The 26,668-nt window shown below is 34.2% G+C and overlaps 1 protein-coding gene across 1 annotated transcript; it reads left to right on the top strand.

Annotated features, from left to right (window-relative positions):
* The first annotated feature begins 897 nt into the window (after window positions 1–897).
* Window positions 898–20,329, top strand: LOC145259153 (beta-1,3-galactosyltransferase 1-like). Its single transcript, XM_080116868.1, has 2 exons — window positions 898–1,198; window positions 18,544–20,329. Exons 1-2 carry the CDS (start codon window positions 1,102–1,104, stop codon window positions 19,725–19,727), a joined length of 1,281 nt encoding a protein of 426 aa, XP_079972994.1. The 5' UTR covers window positions 898–1,101; the 3' UTR covers window positions 19,728–20,329.
* Window positions 20,330–26,668: the final 6,339 nt, after the last annotated feature.

Here is a 26,668-nt window from a genome sequence, read left to right as displayed (position 1 = left end):
ATAACTCCTCGAAAAATGTAATTCAAGCCCTAATTTTTTTTCAATTAAAGGAGCAAGGACCAATGTTCCATTAAAAAAAAAAAAGAAAAAACAAATAACGCGGTTAAAAAAAAAAAAAGGTTTTAAACTTCAAACTTTACAGGTAAAATTCTAAAAAACACTACTTGTTTTTTGTTTTAAATTTGAATATATTATTTATTGACCTTTTCTTTTCAATTTGTGAGTAAATTAATTATTTACTTTTCGGTGAGTAAATTAATTATTTACTTTTTAATAGAAACTTGAAAATGGGGGGGGGGGGCGTGAATTAAAAAAAAACGTTTGTCTAAAATATTATATTCGGTTTATTGGAAAGAACATAAAATTTCATATTGACCCTGAAAAGATCGTAAAAATAGAATCAATAGAAAAATTTTGATAGATTTTTAAAGTTTAAAAATTGAAAAATATTGAGTTCGGAAAATTCATTACCGTTTAAAATATATATATATATATATATATATATATATATATATATATATATATATATATATATATATATATATATATATATTACTTTTAAAACAACTTTAATAGTTTATTTTGAAAGTATAATCCATAAAGAAAATAAATAACCCACTTTTAACAGAGAAATTACGAGAGTTTTATATTTTATTCGCAGTTTCGTGTTAGGGGTGTCAAAAATTCCTAAAAACATTCTGATACACCTAGGAGTACTTTTATTCCCGGGCAACGCCAGCGGCTATACTCGTTATTTATAAAATAAAAATAAAAGTAAATAAAAAATAAATATATAATATATATCTATCGTTCGCAATGGATAAAAAGAAGTGGAGGGAGGGAAACTGTATCAAACAAGCCATTGTCTAGGATAATAATTTAACAAGGAACAAATTTAATGATGCACCGGTTGTTTTGTTTTCTCCAGTTTTTGTTGTCCGTCCGTGAATAAATTCTTACTGCATTGATGATAAAACATGTTTACTTATACATGACCCATGTAGATTTAATTATTCCAATGACATAACTTTGAGCTGTTGATTTTTTTTTTCTCTTTAATAATTATGTGATAATTTTATTGTTCTGAACGAAAGTGAAAATATGACTTCAAGTGGTCTTTGGATTTTACAAAATTCGATTTTATTTTTATTTTATTTTATTGCAATGTCACAAAGCAGACTGCTTGGACCTCGTCCAGGTAAGTAGGATTTGTTTTATTTTATTTTATTTTTATTTATTTATTTTTTTATTGTTTTTGTAAGAACTTGAAGATTAAAATTGTCACAGTTGCTAATATTTTCCTATTGTTTTCAAGTGTAATTTCTGGTACTTATGCAGAAAAAGTACCATGCTATTTTTTTTTTTTTTTTTTAATAGTATTTTCAAGTTTTACAGTATTTTTACTTACTAAATTGTTCGGTGAAAGTATAGAATTGTTAAAAATCACCATCCCCATGTTAAGAATAACTTTCTAAAATAATTAAAAAAAGGTGCTAGTGCACTCACTGGGTTTGTATTACTGTACGACTGTACTGTACACATAGATTCGAAAAAGTTGTCAAAAAACAAATATATAACAAATAAATGTTATCAAAGGCAAGATAAGTTACTTTTCTACCAAACTGGATACATTTTTCGTGTTTTTATTCAATGTAACATATTTATTCAGCTCGAAAACCATACAGTGTTTACCGATGTATTCGAAAATTCAAGATGGCGTCTTATTCTCTCTTTAACACGGTAAGTGTGGGAAAAGATGTTATAAATAAAAACCGGATAAAATACTGTTAAAAACTCGCTCAATATATGTTACCGTGACATAGGTTGACATATATTCGGCGGGTTTTTAATAGTATTTTGTATAGTTTTTTATTTATAACACCTTTTTCCATACTTACGGTGTTAAAGAGGGTGTGAGACGCCATCTTGAATTTTCGAATACATCGGTAACGACGGTAAACACTGTATGTTTTTCGAGCTGAATAAATATGTTACATTGAATAAAAACACAAAAAATATATCCAGTTTGGCAGAAAAGTAACTTATCTTGCCTTTGATAACATTTATCTGTTATATATTTGTTTTTTGACAACTTTTTCGAATCTGTGTACAGTAATACAAACCCAACTTCAAGCTTAGAAATACGATTTAAAATATAGCGCGGATCGCCGGATCATAAGTGCACTGCACTAGCACCCATTTTCTTATTAATAAATGTTTAGTAATTATTTTTCTTTTAATATTCATAAACAGTAAAAACGTCGTCATTTAAAAGAAAAAGTCGATAAAAGTGACACAAACAGTAAAACAGTAAAAAAAAAAAAAAGATATTATTAATTAATAAATGTGTAGTAATGTCTTTTATTTCAATATTCAATATAAGAATAATTTCAATATTTCATATATATATTATTTCAATATAAGAAAAGAAAAGGTCGATAAAAGTGACACATAAACAGTAAAAAAAAAAGACATTAATAAATGTGTAGTAATGTATTTTATTTCAATATTCATAAACATTAACGTTGTCATTTAAAAAGAAAATGCTATTAAAAAGTAAAAAAAAAGTTAAAAAAAAGTCGATAAAAGTGATTAAAAGTGAGATATTATTAATAAATGTGTAGTAATGTATTTTATTACTATGGCAACTAAAACATGTCCTTTGCGCATGCGTGGGGAGAAGTCATTATTTTTTTAGGGTGTTCGGCAGGGAACTCTTACCGCGACCAGTACCAAAAATGAGTTGGATAAATGTTACTTACATCTGGCAGGCTCAGCGACGGGGGATATTGTGACCGACTTGAATGTCTATCTACTTCTGATATTTATAATCAGGATCTTTTGGTCAAGATCAAAGTGTAGTATCTGTTCTTCAGATGCTGCACTTCCATTTCTTGTTCTCTTTCGGTGGAGAATCAGTCCTTCACGACTGAGACAATTTTTTTTATTTTTGTACCTCTTCTCCACGTTAAAAAACGACCCTGGTGTCTAACTCTGTCCCGTGGGGAGGCATAGTAAATAGGTATAATCAGGATTGAGTAGGAGGGGTGGGAGGTGATTACAACCTATATATTCAGGGTTGGTCTCTCTATCGGTTCTCAGTCTGTACTGTGTTATCATAGAGACCAGACCGTTAGTCTTCTACTCCGGAATTTTAGATAGTTCTGTTACCAGACCCCATTAGGCGGGTAGCTTAAGGACGATTTCTTTTTTGCAACCCTGATTGCTACCCGCACCTTTAAGCATCGCCCTTCAACCTTTTTTTTATCAAATTGCAAAAAAGAATTTTTAAGAATTATCCTTTTTCGCTGACCTGTGACATAATTGATCAACTCGTTATTCAGCATGAAAGTTTCCAGGGAACGGATCCTTCAACGGATGACTGTACTGAAGATAAAGGTTGAGGAACGGTTGAAGCTGTGTCATGGAGGTAGTTACCCTCGCACGCTTATGCCATCTTCCGCAAGGATATTTTGGAGTATATTCATGAAATGGAAGTATGCATCACTAAGCTGGAATTAGCTCAAATTCCAGAGACGGATGTACTGGAAACAGAAGTTAGTTGGGCATCACAACTCATGGAATACCGTATAGAGTTTGGTGAATTCGATGATTCCTTGGCTGCACTTACTGCCAGTTCTTTGATGGATACAACTCCTCATTCCACATCAGGGAGAAGTTCAGCTTCCTTTGTAGTTAAACCTCCACAGATACAGATCACCGGACCGACATTCGGTGGTTCTGAGATGGCTACTGATCACGAGTTTCCAGAATTTTTTGTCCAGATTTGAAAACTGTGTGGTTGGTATGGCTAACGACGCTGAACGTTTAAATTTCTTAAAATGCTCCCTTACAGACAGAACCTTGAGGCTAATCAACCATCTGAGCTGCACAGATGCAAATTATCAACGTGCCCTTGCTTTACTGAAAAAGGAATATTTAAATATCGATGAGATCATTGATCAAATATTCCAAGACATACTTGATTATACACCAAGGAAGGAGATCTCCTACTCTGATTTTGGCGAGTTTATTTCCAGGACTGCTTCCCTCTTGGAGGAGCTAGGAAATGCTTATTCTTGTGACTTTTCTGTGAATACTTCAGGTGGAGCTCGTTTAATGGCCAAGATTCTGTTTTTGAAGTTTCCTAAGGAACTAAAGGGGGAAATGATTGGGCTGACGGGGAACCGCATACCATCCTTGTCTTCCATATTGCAGCTCACCGGGGAGGCAATTAAACGACTACAGGTCAAGGTCGGCACCTCTGCCAGTACTTCATTTGATAGTGGAAGGAGTTCTTTTTTTTTTTTTTTTATACAAGGTAGTCACCACTTATCAAGGCCCGGAAGCCACTCGGGGATAAGGGTTATTGTGTGTACAGTACATTAGTTTTGGAGATCTGATAAAGTGTCTTACTTAAGGAGGCGGTTCATCAGGAATTTGTTTACATTGGACTTGAAGACATCTAGGTTGTAGTCAGGTGGGAAACAGGCAACCAGAACAGAGTTCCACAGGTGTGCACTTCTAAGAAAGAAGCTTTGTTCATAGAATCTACATTTTGATTTTGGCACAGATAAGGAGTGGGGAAAATTTTTGACAGTGGTTTCAGCTAGACAGGTGTTTATCGTGAAAGATTGGCGAGGGAGGACGAGAAATTGGAGTTCAGACGAGCACCTGCCATGGTAGTACGATAAAACAATGACAGGCTCGCAACGTCTCTCCTGTGGGAGAGAGGTTGCAGGGAAGAGAAAAGGGCATCACCCACTAGGCCACAAAGCCTATTTTGTACTCTGTCAAGGCAGGATAGGCTGTTTTTAGCAGCTCCTGCCCAGATGTAGCAGCAGTACTCCATCCTTGGACATACTTGGCTTTTATACAGATAGAGAATTGTATCAGGGGTGAGATATCTTCTGGAGCGGTAGAAGGATCCTACCATTTTTCCAGCGATCTTGGCAACTGACGATGTACATATTTCATTTCAAGTCAGGGGTAAAGGTCAAGCCCAGAAGCTTATCAAAACATGGAGCTTCCCCTATACAAGAGCCACCCATATCAATTGATGCCAGATGGGGATCAGAGCGTTGATGATGTAAAGATAGGAGCTTGGTTTTAGATGCTTCTGAGAGTGGCACGGAGACCCAAGACTACCTCCTCATTCCATATAGACACTAGCCCCTAGACGTGGCCTGGATATTCTCGAAGCTTGCCTCCCATTTTGTTTGTGACCTTCAGCAGGGGAAGGAAGTCTATTGCAATCAATTGCCTCCTGGACAGAGGCAGTGGGAGGTCATATCTGTCTGCTGATGTACTGCATGGCTTGGGCTCAATAGAGACAATTGGAATGGATTGCCAGATTAGGTTATCCACCCTGCTTGGCGAATGTGATAGAAGTTTCAAAGAAGTTGCTCTGGACATCAATTTGGGTTGTGGAAATCCAGTGACATCTCATGTTTTTGTAGCCGAGATAATCGATTTGTCTAAACTAACTAACAAATTTGGAACTCTTGTTAGATGCCTTCCGGGATGTTAAATGTTCCCTGGCCGGGAAATTTGAAACTGGCTCGGACTTCATACCAATCAAAGGTATTTTCGGTTTGAACCTCCTACATCAATTGGGGCCCTTTCAACTTGTTCCTTGTCTGAAGGGATGGGCCTTCTCCACACCAGCAGGTGTTATCCCATTTGGAACTGTGGAATCCTTCTTCTCTGAGGATCAAACTCCCTATGAGGTAGCACACCTCTCATTTAACTCGGTAATGATGCAGACTCCACAAGTGCATTCCTCCCACCTGTGTTTTGTTCTTGAGAGCCAACCCACATACCTAGACCCCTTGGCCGAGTTCTTCCCTGATAGTGAAGTACAGAGGGGGTTGGAACAGATGTTCAACCTGGAATCTTTGGGAATACATGATGAAAATACCTTCTCTGGCTATGATCAAGAGCAGATAAAGTGCTTTCAAAATGCCATAGAGTTCAAAGATGGCACATACTATGCAGAGCTTCTCTGGCATGTTGACAAGTTAGCCAGAGTCCCGTCTAATCATGTTGTCTCTTTACATATCTTGGATCGGGTGACTAAGGACCTGATAAAAAATAATATGTATCAGGACTACTTGGAAGTGTTCTGGCAACAGGAGCAGGATGGTATAATTGAGATCTTTGTACCCGTCCACGAATTTCAGAATTATGTATGGATACCACATCGGCCAGTTGTTAAGTATGACCCTACAGCTACGACCAAGTTCCGTCCTGTTTTCAATTGTAGTTTGAAGACTAGTAACGGAATGTCCCTTAATGAAGCCGCTTACTCTGGCATCAACCTCACAGGAGACATGCTAAATTTGTTGATGAGCTTTAGAGCTAATAACTACTGTTGACGGACATTCGAAAGGCATTTTTAATGATACGTCTCAGCCTGGAAGCTGACAAGAACAGGTTCTGTTTTTTCATCAAGGACAGAGATCATCTTCGCTGTTTTAGATACTCTACGTTGATTTTTGGGTTCACTGCCAGCCCATTCATATTGGGGTGTATTCTTAAATTTCATGCAGCTCAGTATCCATTGGATGATTGTCGGAAGATGATGGAAACACAATTTTATGTGAACAACCTTGTTACAGCTGAAGCAGATCCGCACAAACTTGTCAAACTATATTCCCTTACAAAGAAACGTCTGCGGAAGGGAGGATTTATTATCCAGTCATGTAACACAAATGTTGACACCCTCCGAGATAGGATGAAAAGTGATGGTACGCTAAGTGTACACAAGGAGTGGAGAGGGTATTGGGGTATCAATACAATCCCCTTTCAGAAAAAAATTCATGTGGCACCTATTCAGTGTGATCCTGGTGCCTCAACGAAGAGAAGGATCCTTTCTGAAGCTTCTAAACTATTCGACCCACTGTCTCTCTGCCTCCCGGTTACAGTCTGAAGTTGTGTGCTTATTAGGACTGTGGAAGAATGATTTTGGTTGGGATGATCCTCTTCCTCCTGAGATTTTGAGTGGTTGGAAAGAACTTTCTAAGGATCTGTCCGGGTTAAGTGATCTTCATTTTAATAGACAGACCCTTCTGTGGGACAACCTGGTGACCTGTACATCTTTTGTGATGCATCTAAGGAAGCCTATGGATTTGCAGCATACGTGGTGCAAGACCGCCGATCTTGCTTGCTATTCTCTAAGGTAAAGGTTGCCCCAATGTAGGAAAAAAACTATGCCTGTGTTAGAGCTAATGGCAGTTTATCTTGCACTAAAATGCCTGCCAACCATCCTGAATAATTGTGAGCAGTTTATTCCAGCTAGGTTGTGCGTGGCCACCGATGCCCAGGTAGTGTTGTCTTGGCTGTTGTCGCAATCTATGGCCAGCAAAAACATTTTTGCTAAAAACAGATTGAAGGACATTTTACTGATGAATTGCGAGTTGGAATCACGATATGGACTAAAGCCTATTTTTAAATATGTGGCCACGACGCATAATCCAGTTGATATAACGAGAGGATTAACAATGAGAAGGTTTCTGTCTAATTTTGAATTTTGGTGTACTGGTCCCTCTTGGCTAGGCGGAGGACTCCTTCAGTGGCCAGCACAGGAGTTACCATGCTTAAATGAACATTGCTGACAGATGGCTCATGCGTCAATGAACTATTCACTGGTCATGGGCCAAGAATGCTCTTCTATCATACCTATCCATAGGTTCTCAACCTTTTCTCGTTCGCTGAGAGTCACTTCATTGGTCTACAAGTTTTTGGCTATTAAACTGGGGCGTGAATGGGACAACAATTCCAAAGCCGCAGTTTATTTGCTGAAATTACTCCAGAGACAGGAATTTCCTGCAGAAATTGAGTATCTGATGGAACCTATGAGAAACCAGGAACCCATGCGAGTTCGTGCCTTAGATCTATTTCTGGATTCTGATGGACTAATCCGCTCAAGGGGAAGACTTGACCGATCTTCACATCTGGCGTATGAGGTAAAAAAATCCCATTTTGCTTGGAAAATATCACCCAATTACAAAACTTATTGTTGTAGACTGTCATGTGAAATGTTCACATTTGGGAACCGGAGCAACCTTGGCTGAATTGAGGCCGAGCGGCTACTGGGTTCCACAAGGTTGACAAGCGGTAAATAAAGTCTTGGCATCTTGTGCAAGACGTAAGCGATACAATTTCAGACCAGTGCTTCCCAATGCTGTGGCTAGTCTACCGGCTCCTTGTGTTGATTTTGAAGTGCCTTACCAGCATACAGGCGTTGACTTCACTGGCGATGTCTGAGTGAAGGAGGGAAACTCTAACAGAAAAATGTATTTGTTAGTTTTCATTTGCCTGAATGTGAGAGCCGTCCATATAGAGGTGGTTCTGGACATGAGCGTGCTGTCCTTCTTTAAAGCTCTGGCTCACTTCACAAATCAATATGGGATTCCAAGGGCTATCTAAAACGATAACTCAAACTTTTATTGGAAGTCGGAAACTTTTTTGCCATATTTCTCTAATGAACGAATATCAAGATAAATTTGGCTCGTGTGGCATGAGACTTAATACTATTCCCTTGTTTTCACCATGGTATGGAGGAAGTTGGGAACGTTTCCTCAAGACCATAAAAACCTGCCTATTTAAGATCATTGGCAGAAACAAATTGGATTATTTCACACTGGTGACCATGATCTCCGATATTCAGAGATCGGTTAACAATCAACCTCTAACATACCAGGTGTCTGCAGACAATAATGCTACAGCTATCACTCCCAACATGTTCTTGAAACCCAACAAGAGCCCTGGGTTGTTGTTACAATTGGGGCAGAGAGATCTTGCTACGGCAGTGCCACCCAGCAGGGAGAGACTGATCAGAACCATGGAGCATAGGAACTAATGGTTTACTGATTTCCATAAGTTGTCGTACAACGAATACCTTTTGGACCTGGGACGGAAATCTCCGGGGCACTCCCGATTGCGATCAGAGAATCGCTTTCAAAAGGATGATGTGGTTTTGGTTAAGAGCCCCTTAAAACCGAGACAATTTTGGATTTTGGGAACCATTGTGGATCTTATATGAGGCAATGATAATGTAGTTAGATCCGCCCGTGTCAGGAGAGGAGATGGTCTTGTGGAAGTCCACTCATTGAAACATCTGTATCCTTTAGAGCTTTCTGTGGCCCCTAACAATATTCCAGAACCAGAGGTCACCGATTCTATCGAACCCACAGTGAATGAGCCAGTTGTTGATGGGGACGGAGAGCCATCGTGTTTATCTTCCGTTCCAGAAGACCCTGTCTGGTTATGTCCAATATGCAATGCTCCTCAATTAGATAAGGACATGATTAGATGCAACTCATGTGATGAATGGTATCATTTCCAATGTGTTGGCATCGATGAGGCACCCCCAAGAAGACGGAAATGGTACTGCCCTGAGTGTGCACCACAAAAACAACGTAGAGGAAGATCAAGCCTGCTACCTGCCTAAAATTGTAATCAGCAATAGCATGTTGTAAGGGACAAGGAGGATACCATGTTCCTTATAAACAGTGGATTGGACATTGTTATTTTATTTCTTTTCTGAGCTTCAGTTTAATGATTTTTTTTCCCTTTTGAATTTTTTTTTCTTTTTCTTGTTGGGAGTGTGGGGAAAAAAATGAGTTGGATGAATGTTACTTACATCTGGCAGGCTCAGCGACGGGGGATATTGTGACCAACTTGAATGTCTATCTACTTCTGATATTTATAGTCAGGATTGAGTAGGAGGGGTGGGAGGTGATTACAACCTATATATTCAGGGTTGGTCTCTCTATCGGTTCTTAGTCTGTACTGTGTTTTCATAGAGACCAGACCATTAGTCTTCTACTCCGGAATTTTAGATAGTTCTGTTACCAGACCCCGTTAGGTGGGTGGCTTAAGGAGATTTCTTTTTTGCAACCCTGATTGCTGCCTGCACCTTTAAGTATCGCCCTTCAACCTTTTTTTTTATCAATAATGGGCATTTTTATAAAAAATAATAATAGTGATTTGAAGAAAAGATTCTTATCCAGGATTCCTCCTATATTAAAAAACAAAAATAAAGGAAAATCTGTATGATGTATATACTCATGACAGAACGATAATATCATATTCCAAAAATTACGTAAGTTGATCGAGTAGTTTTATTTTTAACTAAGAAAATTAAATTTTATAAACAATAAAGGGAGACTGTCTCGCGACCCCATCTTGAAAATTATTCCAAGAAACAAAGGAAATAACTCAATAATTTAAGATTGCGAGATGAATTTTGCAATCGCTATGAATTCCCATTAAGCGCTTATAAACAATTTATTTTCATAAAAATAAAACTACGTGATCAGTTTACGTGAGGGTATTAGTGCACTTATTGATCCGTGCTGAAATAGTTATTATTTAAAAAGCCATTCTTAACATGGGGAGGGTGTTTTGTACCTATTCTATACTTTAACCTTACAATTGAATAAAAAAAAACATCATAAAACTTTAATTAAACTTGGAAATATGATTTAAAAAATAGCATGGATCAATAAGTGCACTAGCACCCATGTGAGTTTTGGAATATGATATTTTTGTTTTGTCACGGATACGTAATCATTTTCTACAACTTTGTTTTTAATATAGGGTGAATTTTGGACAAGAAGCAAAGAAAATTATTAAACTCCTTGTTAACACAGAGCGGGAGGTGTAATTACCCTAAATTAATTAAAGGGGGTGCAGGAATATTTCAGTCGATGTTAATACTAATTGACTCTTCGGCGACCGCTTGTCCATTTCTAGTTTGGATACTTCTACAGAATTTGAACCAAATTAAATCGACTTTTCTTGAAGCAGATCTACGTAAACAGCTGTGAACCAGTGGAACCACTGAAGCGTTTATCCAATCGGAAGCCAAGTATTTTTTTTGTACTTGTACAGTTTAATCAAGGCATTAAAAAATTTAAAAAATATTGAAAAAAGGTTATATAAATATATGTATAAATATGTTTGTGATATCTTGTTTAAATCATCATCATCAACATGCAGTCCGTCAGTCTTGACGATGACTAGTTGGGGCCTCAGTGCTTTATCCTTCGGTGTTGGCATAGTCCTCTTTCTGAGTGAAACATCCGGTCACAGGCACTGCATATGTGGGTGCCAGGTTTGTGTCGTCTATAGTGTCTCAGCTCTAAGGCTTCTCCAATCTTTCTCTCTATTTCTTTCTTTCCTTTGTGAAGACTGTTCCGCCAACCACTCCTTTCTTTGGCTTGTTCTTCCCAACTTTCGGCATTGATGTTCATTGCCTTCAGGTGCTGCTTTGTTACATCTTTGTAGTGAAGCTTCTGACCTCCTACCTTGTAGGTTCCATTTTCCAGTTCCCCGTAGAAGATCATCTTTGGAATTCAGTTTTCTTCCATTCTAGTAATGTGCCCGGTCCATCGTAGTTACATAGTAGCAAGGATAGCTTCACACTATTTAGATTTGCTCTCCTTAGAACTTCCGTGTTTGGTATAAAGTCACTCCATTTGATCTTCATGATCCTTCTCAAGTGTCTCTGTTGGACGGCTTCCAATCTCCTTACATGTTCTCTATACAGAGTGTAGCTCTCTGCTGAGTACAGCAGGGCTGGTAGGACGATGGTTTTGTAGACTCTGCACTTTGCCTCTAGCCAGATATCAGCCCTTATCCAGAGCCTCTTTTCTAGCTTGCCAAAGGAGGCACATGCGCTTTGAATTTGGCAGCTTATTTCTTTGTCAGCATGGTTATCAGTGCTTAGAGTGCTTTCAAGGTATTTGAAGTTTTCAACAACTTTTAGCATCTTGCTATTTATTGTTATTATAGCTTCTTGCGGGTCCTTGTTATCTGGTGAGGGCTGATACATCACTTCAGTCTTCTCTATGTTGATTTGTAGGCCTATCTTCCTGGCTGTTTGAGAGAAAGTATCAACTATCCCTTGCATCTGAGCTTGATTGTGAGCTATCAGAGCAGTGTCTTCTGCGAACAGTAGTTCTGTTATCAGCTCCTTCGTTGTCTTGGTCTTGGCTTCAGTCTTGCAAGGTTGAACAGTTTCCCATCAGAGCATATGTGGATGAAGACACCTTCTTCGATGCTTTGATGAAGCAGCATTAGGACGGCTGTCAGAAATAGGGTGAACAGTGTTGAGGCCAGTACGCACCCTTGTTTGGTGCCGTGGTTTATTTCCAAGAGTTCACTTTCTAGATTCTCTACTACAACTCTCCCTTTTGTTCCTTTTTGTTCAAATAAATAATTGATTTGTGTTCTTTAGAGAAGAATATATATTTTGTTGAATATTTTGAAAACAGATTAGTTTTTCCAAATTTTCATCACCTGGGGCATTAAGCACCGGGGATACTGTACGCAGTAATCACGCAGCCATTCCTCATTTTGGAGAGTTTTAAGTAAAATTTTGATGCTGGTGCACTATATGTGATACTACACTTAACCGGTTAATGACACCCTCTTGACTAGCTGTGCAACACTCCTCAATGTCAATATCCCCCACCCCACCTCAGATGTTGACAATGAGCTTCTTGATCGAGTTAGTGATGGTTTGCCTATCCTGGTGTTCTTTTGCCCTGCCTTTCTCTTTTTTTTCCTCTGCCACATTCTCTAGTTGCTGTATTAACCTTTAACAGCAAATACTTTTATGACATTGTTGATACTTTCATCTGTTGTGAGGCTCTCCCCATATTGATATCTTATTTGAGTTGATCTCCCTCTTGCTGCAAATTGAAATTGGGGAATCAGTTGTTTGGGGAAGAAGTCTTTCAATAAGTCTGTCAAAGTTAATGAACTCAGCAACGAAACAGGCATGTTTGAGGATGAATGTCTTGGCGAGAGGGCAAAAAATGAGGGTCCTCGAATAGGGGGTGGAGCAGTGCAAACACTGGAGAAGCTGGTATTAAAGGAAGATGTGGATGGCTCTATTTGAACAGTGACACAAGGCTGACTTCTCGCAGTGACCATTTGGCGTTGAAAGGACAGACGCCTGTGCAACTAAATCCTGCTTTGATGATCTCTAGCTTGAAGGATTTATCTATGTAGGCTATAATCATGAGAAGGTCCTTTTTTTTCCCATTGGCTCTATGTGGATTCGAGCAAACTTGATGGGGAGGGACCATCTCAGAAGTAAATCCCCAGCCCCATCCAGCATCAGCTTGATTCATTCAGCAAGCACATTTTCATGAACAGATACAACACTGATTGTTTCACAACATGTTTGTTGATACGGATTTCCTTTGACGTTATCTTGAACAATGACTTTTTGTTGATTATAAAATACTTAGCTGCTTGATTGACATGTATCTGCTTCTTCATGACAATCTCATATCCTCCAAATGGCTCAGACTCTACATTCTACTCTCAACAAATTTTTAATAGGGGTATTAAACACCTTGTACTCAAGTATTATTATAAGTAAATGTTGTCTGTTATAAATTTTCGTTTTATAAAACTTTCTCAATAATAAAAATAGATCAAATTTTATATAATCATGTTTCTCATTATTTACATCATAGTGATTTTCAACTCTTTTCGTTCAGAAAAATACAGATATGGGATATTAAGCACCAAATTTTTTCAAAGATCAAGATATTTATTAAACTAATAAATTACACACTGTTACATGTAATGCTTAAATGCATAGCAGTACAAAGCCTTTAACGTACGAAATGCGTACAAAAACATGGCAAGCAGATTTTAAAATTTGTGTGAAAATCATGATCACATTTGATAGGCTGTGGATGAAGACCATCTTAACACACTTTAAAGCCATGAAAAATGACAATCTGAATTAAATCAAGTGTAAAAAAACAATCACTTTCTGGAGTAAAAAGTTATGAAACCAGTTTCAAAATGGCTTCAGATCTGGAAGGAAAATAGCTTCTCAGCTTGGCACAAAATGACCACATTTGATTGGCTCAGTAAATGCTACTCTTGAGAAGCAAGGCCAGTGATTTGTCAGTGATCAGACAAGCTTGCCGTTTATTGTCCCTCAAGTACCATAGTAGGCACTTGATTAACTTGGGATAGAAAGGTTTGTGAAGGATAGCTAGTTGCTGGTGCCTAATGCCCCAAATAATCCTAAATAGGAAATTACTTTTATACTATGAAAAAAAAAAAAAAGCTTGGCTGACAATAAATAAAGGCATTAGAATAAATAAAGATTGCATTAGACAGCAAATGAATGTACAACTGAGTACTGGTAAACTGTAAACTTATTTAACCCTAAATCTAATTCTAAACTATGTGTTTTGTCACCAACAAAGACAATTATGATTTCTTTTTGTAGGACTAAGAATAAATAATTAATTATCTAATTAGTAATAATAATAACTAAAAGAGTTGCTTCATTGTTTAAATTTACCTTCCTCAGTAAAAAAAAAAAAAAATCTTGTGGAGGGGAAGAAAAAATGTTTATCTTCGTCCTAAATAAATCCTTCAGTACTGATACAGCTTTTGAACTGGACAAAACCGACTTTTGCTGATTGCTAAGGTGAACACTTTGCCCAAGGGTGTCAGTTGAGTGTAATGCCTGGGATAACACTGACAGTGGAGGCAATGTAGATACAGCAAAACGTCAACAGATTTAGTGAATCGATTGGGAAAACAAATAAAGTAAATATCATGAATCTGTGATTATATTAAATATGAGCTAATCAACATCTGTTTCCTAAGGTTTTTTTTCTTACAAACCTTAATAATGCAAAATACGTGTTAAAATATACTTTAGTTCTGGGATTTATAAGTAGTAAGATTTATATTTACATTAAGCGATTTATCGGTGTCAACCGAACAAGTCACTTTAATTTTTTTTTTTTTTTTTTTTTTTTTAATCAATTTTCACCCCAAACAAGGCACAGTGCCACTTTGAAGTAAGGGGCTACTATCGGGGACATAATTTGCAGGGGCATTATGAAGGGAGTTATTTTAAGAATATTTGCACATCTAAACACCTCATCTTTAAAGGCATTATTTCGAGAGTGTTAACATTGTCAGTTTGTGGTAGACCACTTGACTAAAGCGTTTCTGTCGTTTTTTTGGCACAATCTCTAAAGCGTTACACGTTCGATCCTGCATACTGCCGCTGTTTTTTTTTTTTTTCACCTATCGCACAGGTACTCTTTACCGGGGGGGTTCCTTAACTTTTTTTTAACCTTTTCTTTATCGGGACTCACACGGGTATTAACTGTTATCAGGGTTGGATCAAATACTGACTTTTAACAATTGAAATACAAATACAAATACTTTCGTTAAGGTTACCAGAAATACAAATACAAATACAAATACTTTTATTCCTAACTCTAAAAATACAAATACAAATACTAACGCTAAAAATACAAATACAAATACAAATACTTTTATTCCTCAATCTCAAAATACAAATAAAAATACAATAACTGATTTAAACAATCTGAAAATATGCGAAGAAAAGAAGAAAAAAGAAGAAATATTTCCTTCCAAATTTGACATCTACATTACACTCTATATCATGTCCTCATTGCATTTTATCATCATTAGAGCTCTGAAAGTTTCCGGGCCAAGTTTGGCTCGCTCTGGGGTATAAAAATTACCAGCCTTGCTGAAAACTCTTTCAGATGGTGCCGATGTTGCACAGCACCCTAGAATATTTCTGGCGAAAGGCTTCAAAATCTTGAAGCTCTTTCATTTTCGGGCCATCATAACTTTTTAGGGTAGTTAACTTTTTTCTATCTCTAAGTCTGACTGGCAAAATTGTAAAACCAAATGAAATTGCCTTAAAAAGTAAAAGGCACAGAATTTATCTCCCATAGCCAAAAATATATACCCCAATTTAGAAGAATTTTTCTTTCATCGACCAAGGACAGACTAGATAAAGTTAGGTCATCAGAGCAGGTACTACACTTTAATGTAAGCATTGATTGACAACGGGGACAGATTACATAAAAGAGATGTTTATAAATGTTTTTTTTACGATTATGATATTAGTAACCATTTGGAGTTACAATCTATTTAGTATTACACATGAAATCTGAAGAAAACACAATGAGTAAACATGCGAGTATAATCGACAGATTTCTAAGATGACAGCATAATTGAAAAGTAGTTGGTTATTATCTTAGACTCCACATCTACTTACCATTTTTACTAGTGCCATTTTTTCCATACCATATTTATTGGTACAATTTGTAAATAAGTTTCTATTTGTCAATCATATTCTTAAAAGAATTATGTCAGTCGTCAGAAGACCAAATTTACTCAGGGGATTGGAGGTATCAACTTAAAATATCTCTAAAATATTGATAAATTTAATTTTAGTCATAACTCTAAAACTAGACTTTGTTTCCAAGAACAATCTATGCGTCATTATTAAGGCAAATGTGTCTATTAATCCAAGATAGTTAGAAAATCTATAATTATTGACTTTTAATTAAACTTTTGGGACTACTCAGGAAAAAGTATATGAATACTTAAAAATATTAATTTTAAATACAACTTTAAATAGCTATAGTTATAAGTTTTCAAATTTCTATAAATTGAAAATAAATTAATTCAATTAATTTCAAAATACTACTTTTAAAGAATTTCAAACGAAAAATACAAGAATTAATTATTTCAGAGGAAATATACTCGGTGACCTAATTGGCAGGGACAAGGCTCCAGCACTAAAAAATGTCCCCAAAATGGTTTCATACTCAACTGTGAACTCTTTGAAAGGGTCCATATAGACATTTAGTAAGTAACTGTGAAACCGGATTAAACATTTAGGTACGAGATTCGCTTGAGAGGGTGTAAATCCATGAATGGGAGTGGGAGGTCAAAAGTTTTTTTTTTAAATCTACAAGTTTAGACATCCAAACAACTGTTTAAATTACTTTATTATAACTTTTTCTTTAATAATCCATATTTAATAAATATTTATATAAAATTATCCGAAAAAGGCCAAATTTGAAGCATAAATTTGAAAAAAAACAAACAAAAATTTTGAAAGCCAAACTGCTTCAAAAAAAGCCAAATTCGCGAAATTTGGCCTTAAAAAAGCCAAGCTGGCAACCCTGAATTGAAGCTACTTGACTCGCTCAACTAGCAGCAGCATGTGTGACTGGAAGTGGACAGGGCTGGTAGACTGGTACACGTAAGCAACATGTATGTGAACAGGGTTGGATCAAATACTGACTTTTAACAATTGAAATGCAAATACCAGAAATACAAATACAAATACTTTTACTCCTAAGTCTAAAAATACAAATACAAATACAAATACATTTATTCCTAAATCTAAAAATACAAATACAATTACATTAAAATTGTATTTAAATACAATTGAAATACAAATACAATTGTATTTGATCCAACCCTAACTGTTATTACATGTTTTGTGATAATTTTTGAACGAAAATAACTCACAATCTAAATTACATTATTTTTACCTATTTTAACATAATTTCATTTCCTTTTGGGTATATATATTGATAAATGTTTGTGCATACTTTAAACACTTATAACTAATAACTGTTTTGTTTTTATCTTTACACGAATTTAGGTTACTAAACATAATAAATTGTTTGTGCTCAAATACTGCTAGTAATATATATAGTTGATTTTTTTTTTTCTCGCTCTTACATTGATATTAAAAACTTTTTGTTGTTTAAAGATTAATATACTCTGTCATAAATATATGAGCAACTACATGAAGGTTAAAAAATTTGCATATTCTTTTGAAAAAATGAGCTTTAATTAATTACTTATTCATTTTTCATAGTTTTTTTTATTAGATCATTGGTTTCATATTGCTATTATGGTGAGTTCTATTCATGTATAGTTTTTAAATTTGTAAGTTGGTTGGTGGGACAGCACTGTAATAATCGGTAGTAGTGGAAATTGGGTAGAATTTCATTAAGAGAATGGCTCAACAAGAACTTGTTTACATTGGACTTGAAAATGAGCATGTTTTAGTCAGTTGGAAAGCAGCCCTGCAGCATAGAGTTCGACTGATGGGCAGTTCTCAGCAAGAAACTTTGTTCATCGAATTTGTACTTAATTTTAGGCACTGATAAAGAGTGGGAGAAATTGTTGACAGTGATTGCAATTAGATGAGTGTTTACTGTAAGAGATTATAACATGGTTGTTTTCAAATTCAATGTAAATAAGTCCTTGTTGGGCGATCCTCTTAGATAATCAAATTTTGTCCAATTTCCAGCATTACATATCATCACCAGTGTTGTCTCACCAACCACTTGAAACTCATTAACTATTATCCTCGAGTGGCCTTTGCACATTTAGTAAACAGAAAGAAAGAAAAGTAAACTATTGAACAATGTTAGTTAGGTAGCTAATGAATTAGATTAATAAACCTTGTAATTCATTAATGATCAGGATAAGTCCTAAAAAAATAGAAAAAAATATCTTTTGATGAACATTGTCATTAGTTGTAAAGCAAAAATATTATAAGCAATTAATCTCTTTCTTTCTTTCTCAGAAAACAAACATGCAGTAATGACTTTTTTTTTTTTTTCAGGCTTCAGATTTTAAAAAATAAATCTATACTACATTAATAATATATAAATATTCTTGTCTTAACAGGTCCAGATTCTGCAGACAATCCCAAACCAACAAAAGAAATTATCTTAGAACCTTTGGACACATCAGTCACTTCCCGTCCATGGAGTCGAAACTCTCCCGTACCCTCTAAATACTACCTGTCTCCCAAAAACTGTAACCCCCACCCCTACCCATTGCTCATCAATCCGACATCGTTGTGTCTGCGCAAGAAGGAAGTGTTTCTTCTAGTGTTGGTGCGTACAGTATTTTCTCAGTTTGATCGAAGAATGGCGATACGAGAGACCTGGGGTAATAAGAAGAATTTCCGTGATGACAGTGTGGTTGTTGCTTTCCTCTTTGGCCGGGATGAGGACGCACATCTGCAGGCCTCTATCCAACGGGAAAGTGAGATCTATGGGGATCTTATACAGGAAGACTTTATTGATTCTTATTATAATCTAACCTTGAAGACGGTAATGGCCTGGAAATGGGCTCGGTTCTATTGTCCTCATGCAACGTTTGTAATGGTCATGAACGATGAAGTGTTTGTGGATATATTCAAATTGATTTCTTATTTGCATCAATCAGCTTTGAAGGCGGAATATAATGACCACTTCAGCCTTTGCTATGATTATCCATGTTGTACACAAGCTTTTAAAGAAGGTAAGTTCCGTGTTTCGAAAGAATATACGAGTAGTGCCTTTCCAGAATACTGTTCCGGGACCGCATATGCTGCATCAATGAGAGTAATCAACAAGTTGTACCTGATGTCTTTGGATACTCCTCTGTTTATGCCAGACGATGCGTGGGTAGGAGTTTTGGCTGAGAAACTTGGACTTAAATTCATTGACACTTATTATGCTTTTGTGGGGATTAATCGGCGCTCAAGACTTTTAAAAGAGTTCATGGATCCCGATTATCTTGGCAGTGCTGCAATGATCGGTGTTCTCGACTATTCGTTTCCAAACCAGGAAGCCGTTATGATCCGTCACTTGTGGCGGCTGGTACTGGACCATCAGCGAAAATCATTTGTGCGAAACCAGATGCAGACGGACTCAGCAAAGATCGGTTCCCACTGGAAGATATTTGATGAGAACAACGTTGTGTACCTGGCTACGTCTATGATGTTTGTTGATGTCTTTGTAGTTGGTCTTATATTTGGTCTGCTTTTTTGGCGCAGGAAAATGAAAATGAGTTGCAAGGCTTCATATCGATGTTTTAATTGAATCGGAGCATTTTTATTTTTTAACCAAAATTACACTTTAAATGATGGTACAGATTTTTATTTTAAATGATTGGGTTGCAGAGTTTGAGGAATCAGATTTTCAAAGGAATCAGACTCTTAAGAATGCTGAGAGTTGGAGTCAAAGTTTTTAATCTCTGAAGAATCAACAGGGAATCTGAATATCAGAAGACTTTAAAGAGTTGGAGTCGGATATTTTTGAATTCTAGAAGTTTTTGTTTATTGTTTTTATTTATTTATTTTTTTAAATGGAAATTGTTCTAGATAAGGCATGAAACCACTTGATGTAAGTAGTTAAAAGATATACTATTTTGAGGTAAAAAAAACTAGCCAACGATAAATGTTGGATAGATTCCAACCCAAAAAAACAACAATTCTTCCCTCTTTGTCAGAAATATAACTCATGGAATATGAGGACCAAAGGATAAAATAAGGGAAGTGAGTGTTAAGAAGTTGCCAAAAGTAGACCGATGGTCCACTTTTTACTCTCTTAGTAACGTATACCTCTCATTATACTTTCTGACTCTACAACTCTGATTTTAGTAATATATAGTAAATGATGGCATGGATTAAAAAAAAAAAAAATTATTGGGTTACAATCAGAGGTGCAGATTCAAATTTGTAAGAATGCTAGGAGCCAGAATCACTTTTTTATTTTTATTTTGAAGAATCAACAGTCCGAATATTGTAAAACCTTAAAATAAGGAGTCAGATATTTTGGAATTGTGGAAGTTTAATATTTTTTGATGTTCGGAGTCTGGTATTTTGTTAATGCTTTTTGGGAATTGGGGATTTCTTTTTTGACATTTAGGAACTTGGTATCCTTTTGGATGCTTCGGAGTCTGGCACGTTTTAGAAGCTTCAGAGCTAGGTGTGTGTGTGTATATATATTTGTTTTTGTTTTTTTTTGTTTGTTTTTGTTTTTTTGGACGCTTCTGAGTCTGGTATTTTTGTTTTTGGATGCTTTGGAGTGTGGTATTTTTTTGGCGGTACATTTTGGAGTGTGATATTTTTTTGGATGCTTTGAAGTCTGGTATTTTGAGACTCATCAGTCATGAAAATATAAGAACAGGCAATGAAAGTGCAAGTGATTTGTTTTTTTTTAGCGTAAAAATATTTTAAAATTTAAAAGAAACTAAGAAAAACACGAACAATATTTACGAATATTAACTCAAATGGAACAATTCCATTTTTTAATCTGTATCTGAAAATTTCATATAATTTTAAAATGGTGCAATGTTCTCTGCAAAAATTGGATAATACATTACATGAAAATATTAGAAAATGTAGTCGTCATATGAATTTAGACGTCATATGAATTTAGAACAATATGAATTTAATGTAGAGACAAGCAATTAAAGTGAAAACAATTTTTTTTACCCCCCCCCCTCTCCAAATGAATACAGATGATTAAAAACAATTCATTCAAAAATCAGTAATATCCTATATACTAACTTTCAAGTCTGTTGATCAAAAATTTGTTGAGTATATAAATTGAGAGTTGTCCTCCTTCTCTCTCTCTTACACACACACATTCTCACTTTTATAGATATATTAAATTTTCAGTGTTTATTAATTTATAAGCAATAAAAACAAACAAAAAAGACTACCTACCATTTAGCAATTATTAATTTAGCTCGAAGTATTCTTTTTTAATATATGATTTATATTACATATTTTTAGTATAATATATTGCAATTTTTATAACCAATAGTGTCATTTCGATTATCTCCCTTGAAAATGAGTGAACATTTTAAGAAAGGTTTGGAGAATTTATCTTTGTTTTTTACTTAATTGCTGCTAATATATATACATACAGCCACATACAGAGGAAAATAGAACAATAAAATTACAAATGGATAACACCAAACATTAATTTATTATGAATTGTTTAAAAAATAGCTGTGAAAATTAAGCATACACGCATCAGTGCTTTGGTCTTTCCTTGCAACTATATATATATATATATATATTTATATTTAAAGTATTGTATTATTGATTTAATTAACAGTGGGCCATTTTAATGTCATATAGGTGAAATGAAAATTTTTTTTACATTTATCCATTGAGATAAATGAATGTTAATCTTAAGTATTTATTTTGTTTAAAAAATAAAAACTGACTACCACCACTTCTTCATTAATTACATTTTAAAGGCAGCTCCCAGTAGCAAATATTAAAAATTCTAAAATTTGAGTGTAAAATTTTTTTTAAATATCTTGAGAGTTTGAAGCACTGGCTACCTTAATTTTTTTTTTTATACACACTCTCAGGATGTTTATCTTTTTGTAAAGTTGGTAATTGTGTTTCAGATATGAGTATAAGATGTATTTCTTCCTTGAAATGTGACCTAAAAATTCTAAGTTTTTTTTTTTTTTTGCTTGTTTCTTAAATGCATTTTATATTCATTTATTAATTAATAAATCTTAAATTTTTAATTAAGATACAATATTTCTGATTTTTTGCTGTATTGTTTTAAAATCCAAGGTATTCATTTCTTAGTTAAAAATATAACTTTCATTTTCATTGCTCATTCATTTAATTTAGATCATGCGAAAATTATAAAATACGTGATAGAGCCAAAAGAAGACTTTTAGAGTCAGCACTAATATTGAACACTAATACTATTACGCAAAGAAAGGGCTTCTACTATTTAGCCCCTAGTATAGGGAAAATAATAATCAAAGAACAAAATATAAAGACAGATCCTGGTTAACCGTTTTTCCTTAATCCTTAAATAATTTAAACAAAATGAAATAGATTAGAGAGAGAAAAAAAAATGTACATATTTATTTAACATATTTTTTAAAAGTGTCTATATATATATATATAGACATTAAACAACCCAACCTTCCCATACACACACAGTTTCCTTCCTGATATGGGTAGGATTCTAACACTGTTTCCTTTTCACTTACGTATGTTCTATGATCGTTTTCTTCTTCTGCATTTTTCCTTTTAATATCCTGAAGATGTCCTCTGCAATAGGGACGAAACGTTGATCATTTCATAAATTCATTTGTTTTTTTGTTTTTTTTCAAAACAACGTAACGTCAACCATCGCTGGTATTTTTATTTTATTTTTATGCATATATATATATATATAGTTTTTATTAATTACCATCTCCACTATATATATATATATATATATATATGAAGGTCATTTCAAAAGTAATGCCTCCCATTTTTTATTCTGCCTGAATGGATCAGAGAGCATTGCAAATTACATTGTTATGATAACTGAACTTGTGCATTCATGACCTGAAAGTTTTGTCTCTCTGCTGCAGATATTGACTGTGTGAGACTCGAGGAAAGCAACCTCTTTCATGGATGTGATGTGCCATTGAATTCCTGGCAAAAGTGCCTTGTGAAATGTAGTGACTATGTAGTGAAATAAATTCCGGAACACAAACGGTCGCTCGTTTTAATGATACCACTCTTGTTTTCATAGCTTTTCAACTTTTTTAATTAAGAAAAAAAAATATAGGAGGCTTTACTTTTGGAACAACTCTCTGGACACTCATGCATAGCCATTGTTCACTGATAAAAGCGCATTGAGAATGGTAGTGACTATGTAGAAAAATAAATTCTGGAACATAAAAGTTCAATCATTTTAACGGTAGCACACCTCGTCTTCATAACTCTTCAAGTTTTTGAGTTTAAAAAAAAAAAAAAAATAAGGTTTACTTTTGAAACGACCCTCGTAAAGTGGAAAATTATATATAGAATTATAAAAGTCCATTTGAAATGAGTTTTAAAATCTTTTCTTTTTTTAAATAACTATAACGTAGCAAGATTTTCATCTTCTCTACCATGTAATAGCATATCAACTTTTTAAGTTAAAAAAATAGGTTGTTTTATTTTTGGAACGACCCCTATATATATATTTCTGTGGAAATGTTTTATTCAATTATATTTTTCCTTTTATTTATACCAATCCTTAATTTATGAAGGTCAATGTAATTACAGCGCACATAACAAATAAATGACAAAAGTCTATATTCCAAGTTTCATGATGTTGACTATCTTACAATTTATTCCTTTAAGTACGTTGACATTAACAATTCTTGACAGCAACTGTTTTGTAGCACAAAATCATTAATTAAATTATATCAATCAATGAAATAAAATGCATTTAGGCATGACTACAAAATCCGAAAATTGTTAGAAAAGTTGTAATTACCTTTTATTTTTTTATTTTATTATGCCATTTTGAATTTTCAAGCCTTGAAAATTCAAAATGGAATATATGGATTGAAAATCTGATACAATCAATGCTATTGTATGAAAGAAAAATATTCTCCCTCCATGCTATTTGGAAGAAATTATTGAAAACAAAATGTTTTATTATTTTATTTATTGACCTGTGTTGATACTATGAGTTGCTGCAATCATTAGTGAATCATTATTTTATCGTGTTGCTCAAATGCTAATACTATCTTTTATAGGGACCATTCATCCTGTTTATTTTTTTATTGCGCATTTATATTTTATTGTAAGTTTATTTTACTCAAATATATATATATATTATTTTTATAAACTTTTGTAAAAATGAATACTGCTGATTAAAAGTGTCACAAATTTGATTCAATTGATTCAAGCAATAAGTTTTTTTTTCTGTTTTTGAAACTATTTGATATTGCTCTATTTTTATTTCTGTACTCATCAAAATTAATCACATCATTCTCACTAATGATTTAGTTTCAGAATTTTTTTTAGCAATCGTAAAGTACATCTTGTAGATATTCCGAGGTCAGTCATCATTGATAAACTAGTTCCACTGCAGATTTCAGGTATTAAAATCATTAAATTCACTCTGCCAGCAACCCAAGCATTTTTAAATAAATAAATGAATAACTGCTTCCTCATCAAATATGATATTATACTACATACCATTTAAACTTTGCAAACTAAAAGCAGACTCTATATGACATAAACGTTCAATGCCAGCCAATGAAATTCATTCCAGCAATCCCACTTCTGGTATTGAAGGCCTCTACCGAGACAGACCGTATATACCTCAAGAAAAATTACAGAATGCCACTGAGGAAGTGAAAGATGGTAAATATGAGTAAATATATATTGGAATTATATTCTCCTCATCCCATAAATAATTCAGACTAGCATCTTCAAAAAATAATAAAAGGATGATGAGAGGAAAGTCCTTTTTTTTTTTTCTTTTTTTTTTGTTAAGATATATATTTTTTTGATTGATTGATTGGTTTGATGGGTTGTTTAAGATCAGTGTTCATCATAGTATATAACTATTTTTTTTTTTTTTAACTTTGTTCTGAAAAGTGAATTGTATAATTTCCCATCTAATGTCCATCCCTCTGTATTGACCTTAAGAATATCATGTTGAAAAATATATTGTTGTATAAAATACATATCTTTATCATCTTTCAGTCTCATTTCCTACATCATATGTTAATTTACAGTGCTTTACATGATTATGTTCAACGTAACTTAACTTCAGTGATCTAATGAGAATCTGATTTTGCTGTTCTTTATAGACACGTTTGGTTAGATCAATCCATCAGTCACCGTTTAACTGAGGCTATTTTTTTCTGATTCAGGGTGTTTTGCAAATATGTAACTATGTTATTTTTTACAATTTGTATTTAAATCTTTTTTTTTTTTTTTTAACTATACATATTAATTAAAAATATGTACAAATTATACACAAGCTTTATCACATATGGTGTTACTAGATTAGGCCTTTTAAATATGCTTGCTTCATAACCTAAAATACACCAAACATTGTTATTTTTTTCTTTTCCTTTTACAAAACTCAATCATGTTCTGCAAAACAAAAAATAAAAATTTTCCTCTACAAAAAAACCAAAGCAAACATTATTAATAAATGTTTGAAGATATAAAAAACTCGAAACATAAAATATTTGACCAAAATGACTAGATTTGGTATTAAATAATCTGAAAAGGGTTAATATGCTATAAAACCAACCAATCGAACAAAACCAAATTTACCACATTTATTGAAAAAAATTTTTTTTTTGTAGTCAAATTTTGTAACGTGTCATTAAAGTATAGAGAAAAGGTTTTAATTTAATTGTTGATAAACTCAGCATTCAGATATAGAGAACAATGGTTTCTAAAAGCATAAAGGGAGCTAACTCATTTATTTTCATTTCAAGTGATTCTTTTTGTTCCAGTTTATCATTTAAGCAGGGTTTACTTTCGAGTTTAACTTTAAACCGTCTAAAAAGGTCTTATTTTTGACCTTCCTAATTTTTTTTTTTTTTTTTTTTTTTAAACGTTGAATAGATGAAGTAAGCTGGGCTGTGTTCACATTGAATACAATCAAAATACCTCATTCATTTTCTGGTATCAGTTTTTCTTTTCTACATAAAAAAAATCGGTGCAAGTCTATAAATGGGCCACTAGTAATCTTTTTTACTATAAAAATCTGAAAAAAATCTTTATAATGTACGTACTTGTCACTGCATGAAAATGTCATATTCCAAAAATCATGTAAATCAATCAAGTAGTTTTTTTATTTAAGAAAATCAAATATTATGAGAAATTTTATCGAAGAAAAACTTCCCACCATCTTGTTTTTGAATGATACACTGCTAGCGACACCTATTGGGAATATAAGATCGGCAATGGGGCACACAATCGACTTTCCACACTATAGAAAAAAAAACTTGGAAAATTAAGACATTTATAAGTTTTTGAGGATGTTGAAAACGAAAATAACGTTTAAAATTCCAGCAAACGAGTAATTTCCAAGATATGAAGAATTTTACGTAAATTGAGCACCCACACGTTGATGCTCCTCCAACAGATATTCGGCAAATGTGTATTTCAGCGGCTTAAATTCAAGTTTTACACGTGTGGGTGCTCAATTTACGTACAATTCTTCATATCTTGGTGATTTTTGGAATATGACATTTTCATGCA

The sequence above is a fragment of the Euprymna scolopes genome, chromosome 3 (assembly GCF_053919585.1).
Source record: "Euprymna scolopes isolate OS-2025 chromosome 3, ASM5391958v1, whole genome shotgun sequence".
Classification (NCBI taxonomy): Eukaryota; Metazoa; Mollusca; class Cephalopoda; order Sepiida; family Sepiolidae; genus Euprymna; species Euprymna scolopes.
This window is presented reverse-complemented; position numbering and strand designations above follow the sequence as displayed.

Coding starts and splice junctions, on each gene's coding strand:
- LOC145259153 (XM_080116868.1), top strand. CDS start 1,102: ATGACTTCAAGTGGTCTTTGGATTTTACAAAATTCGATTTTATTTTTA. Junction 1,199..18,543: donor ACTGCTTGGACCTCGTCCAG/GTAAGTAGGATT, acceptor TTGTCTTAACAG/GTCCAGATTCTGCAGACAAT.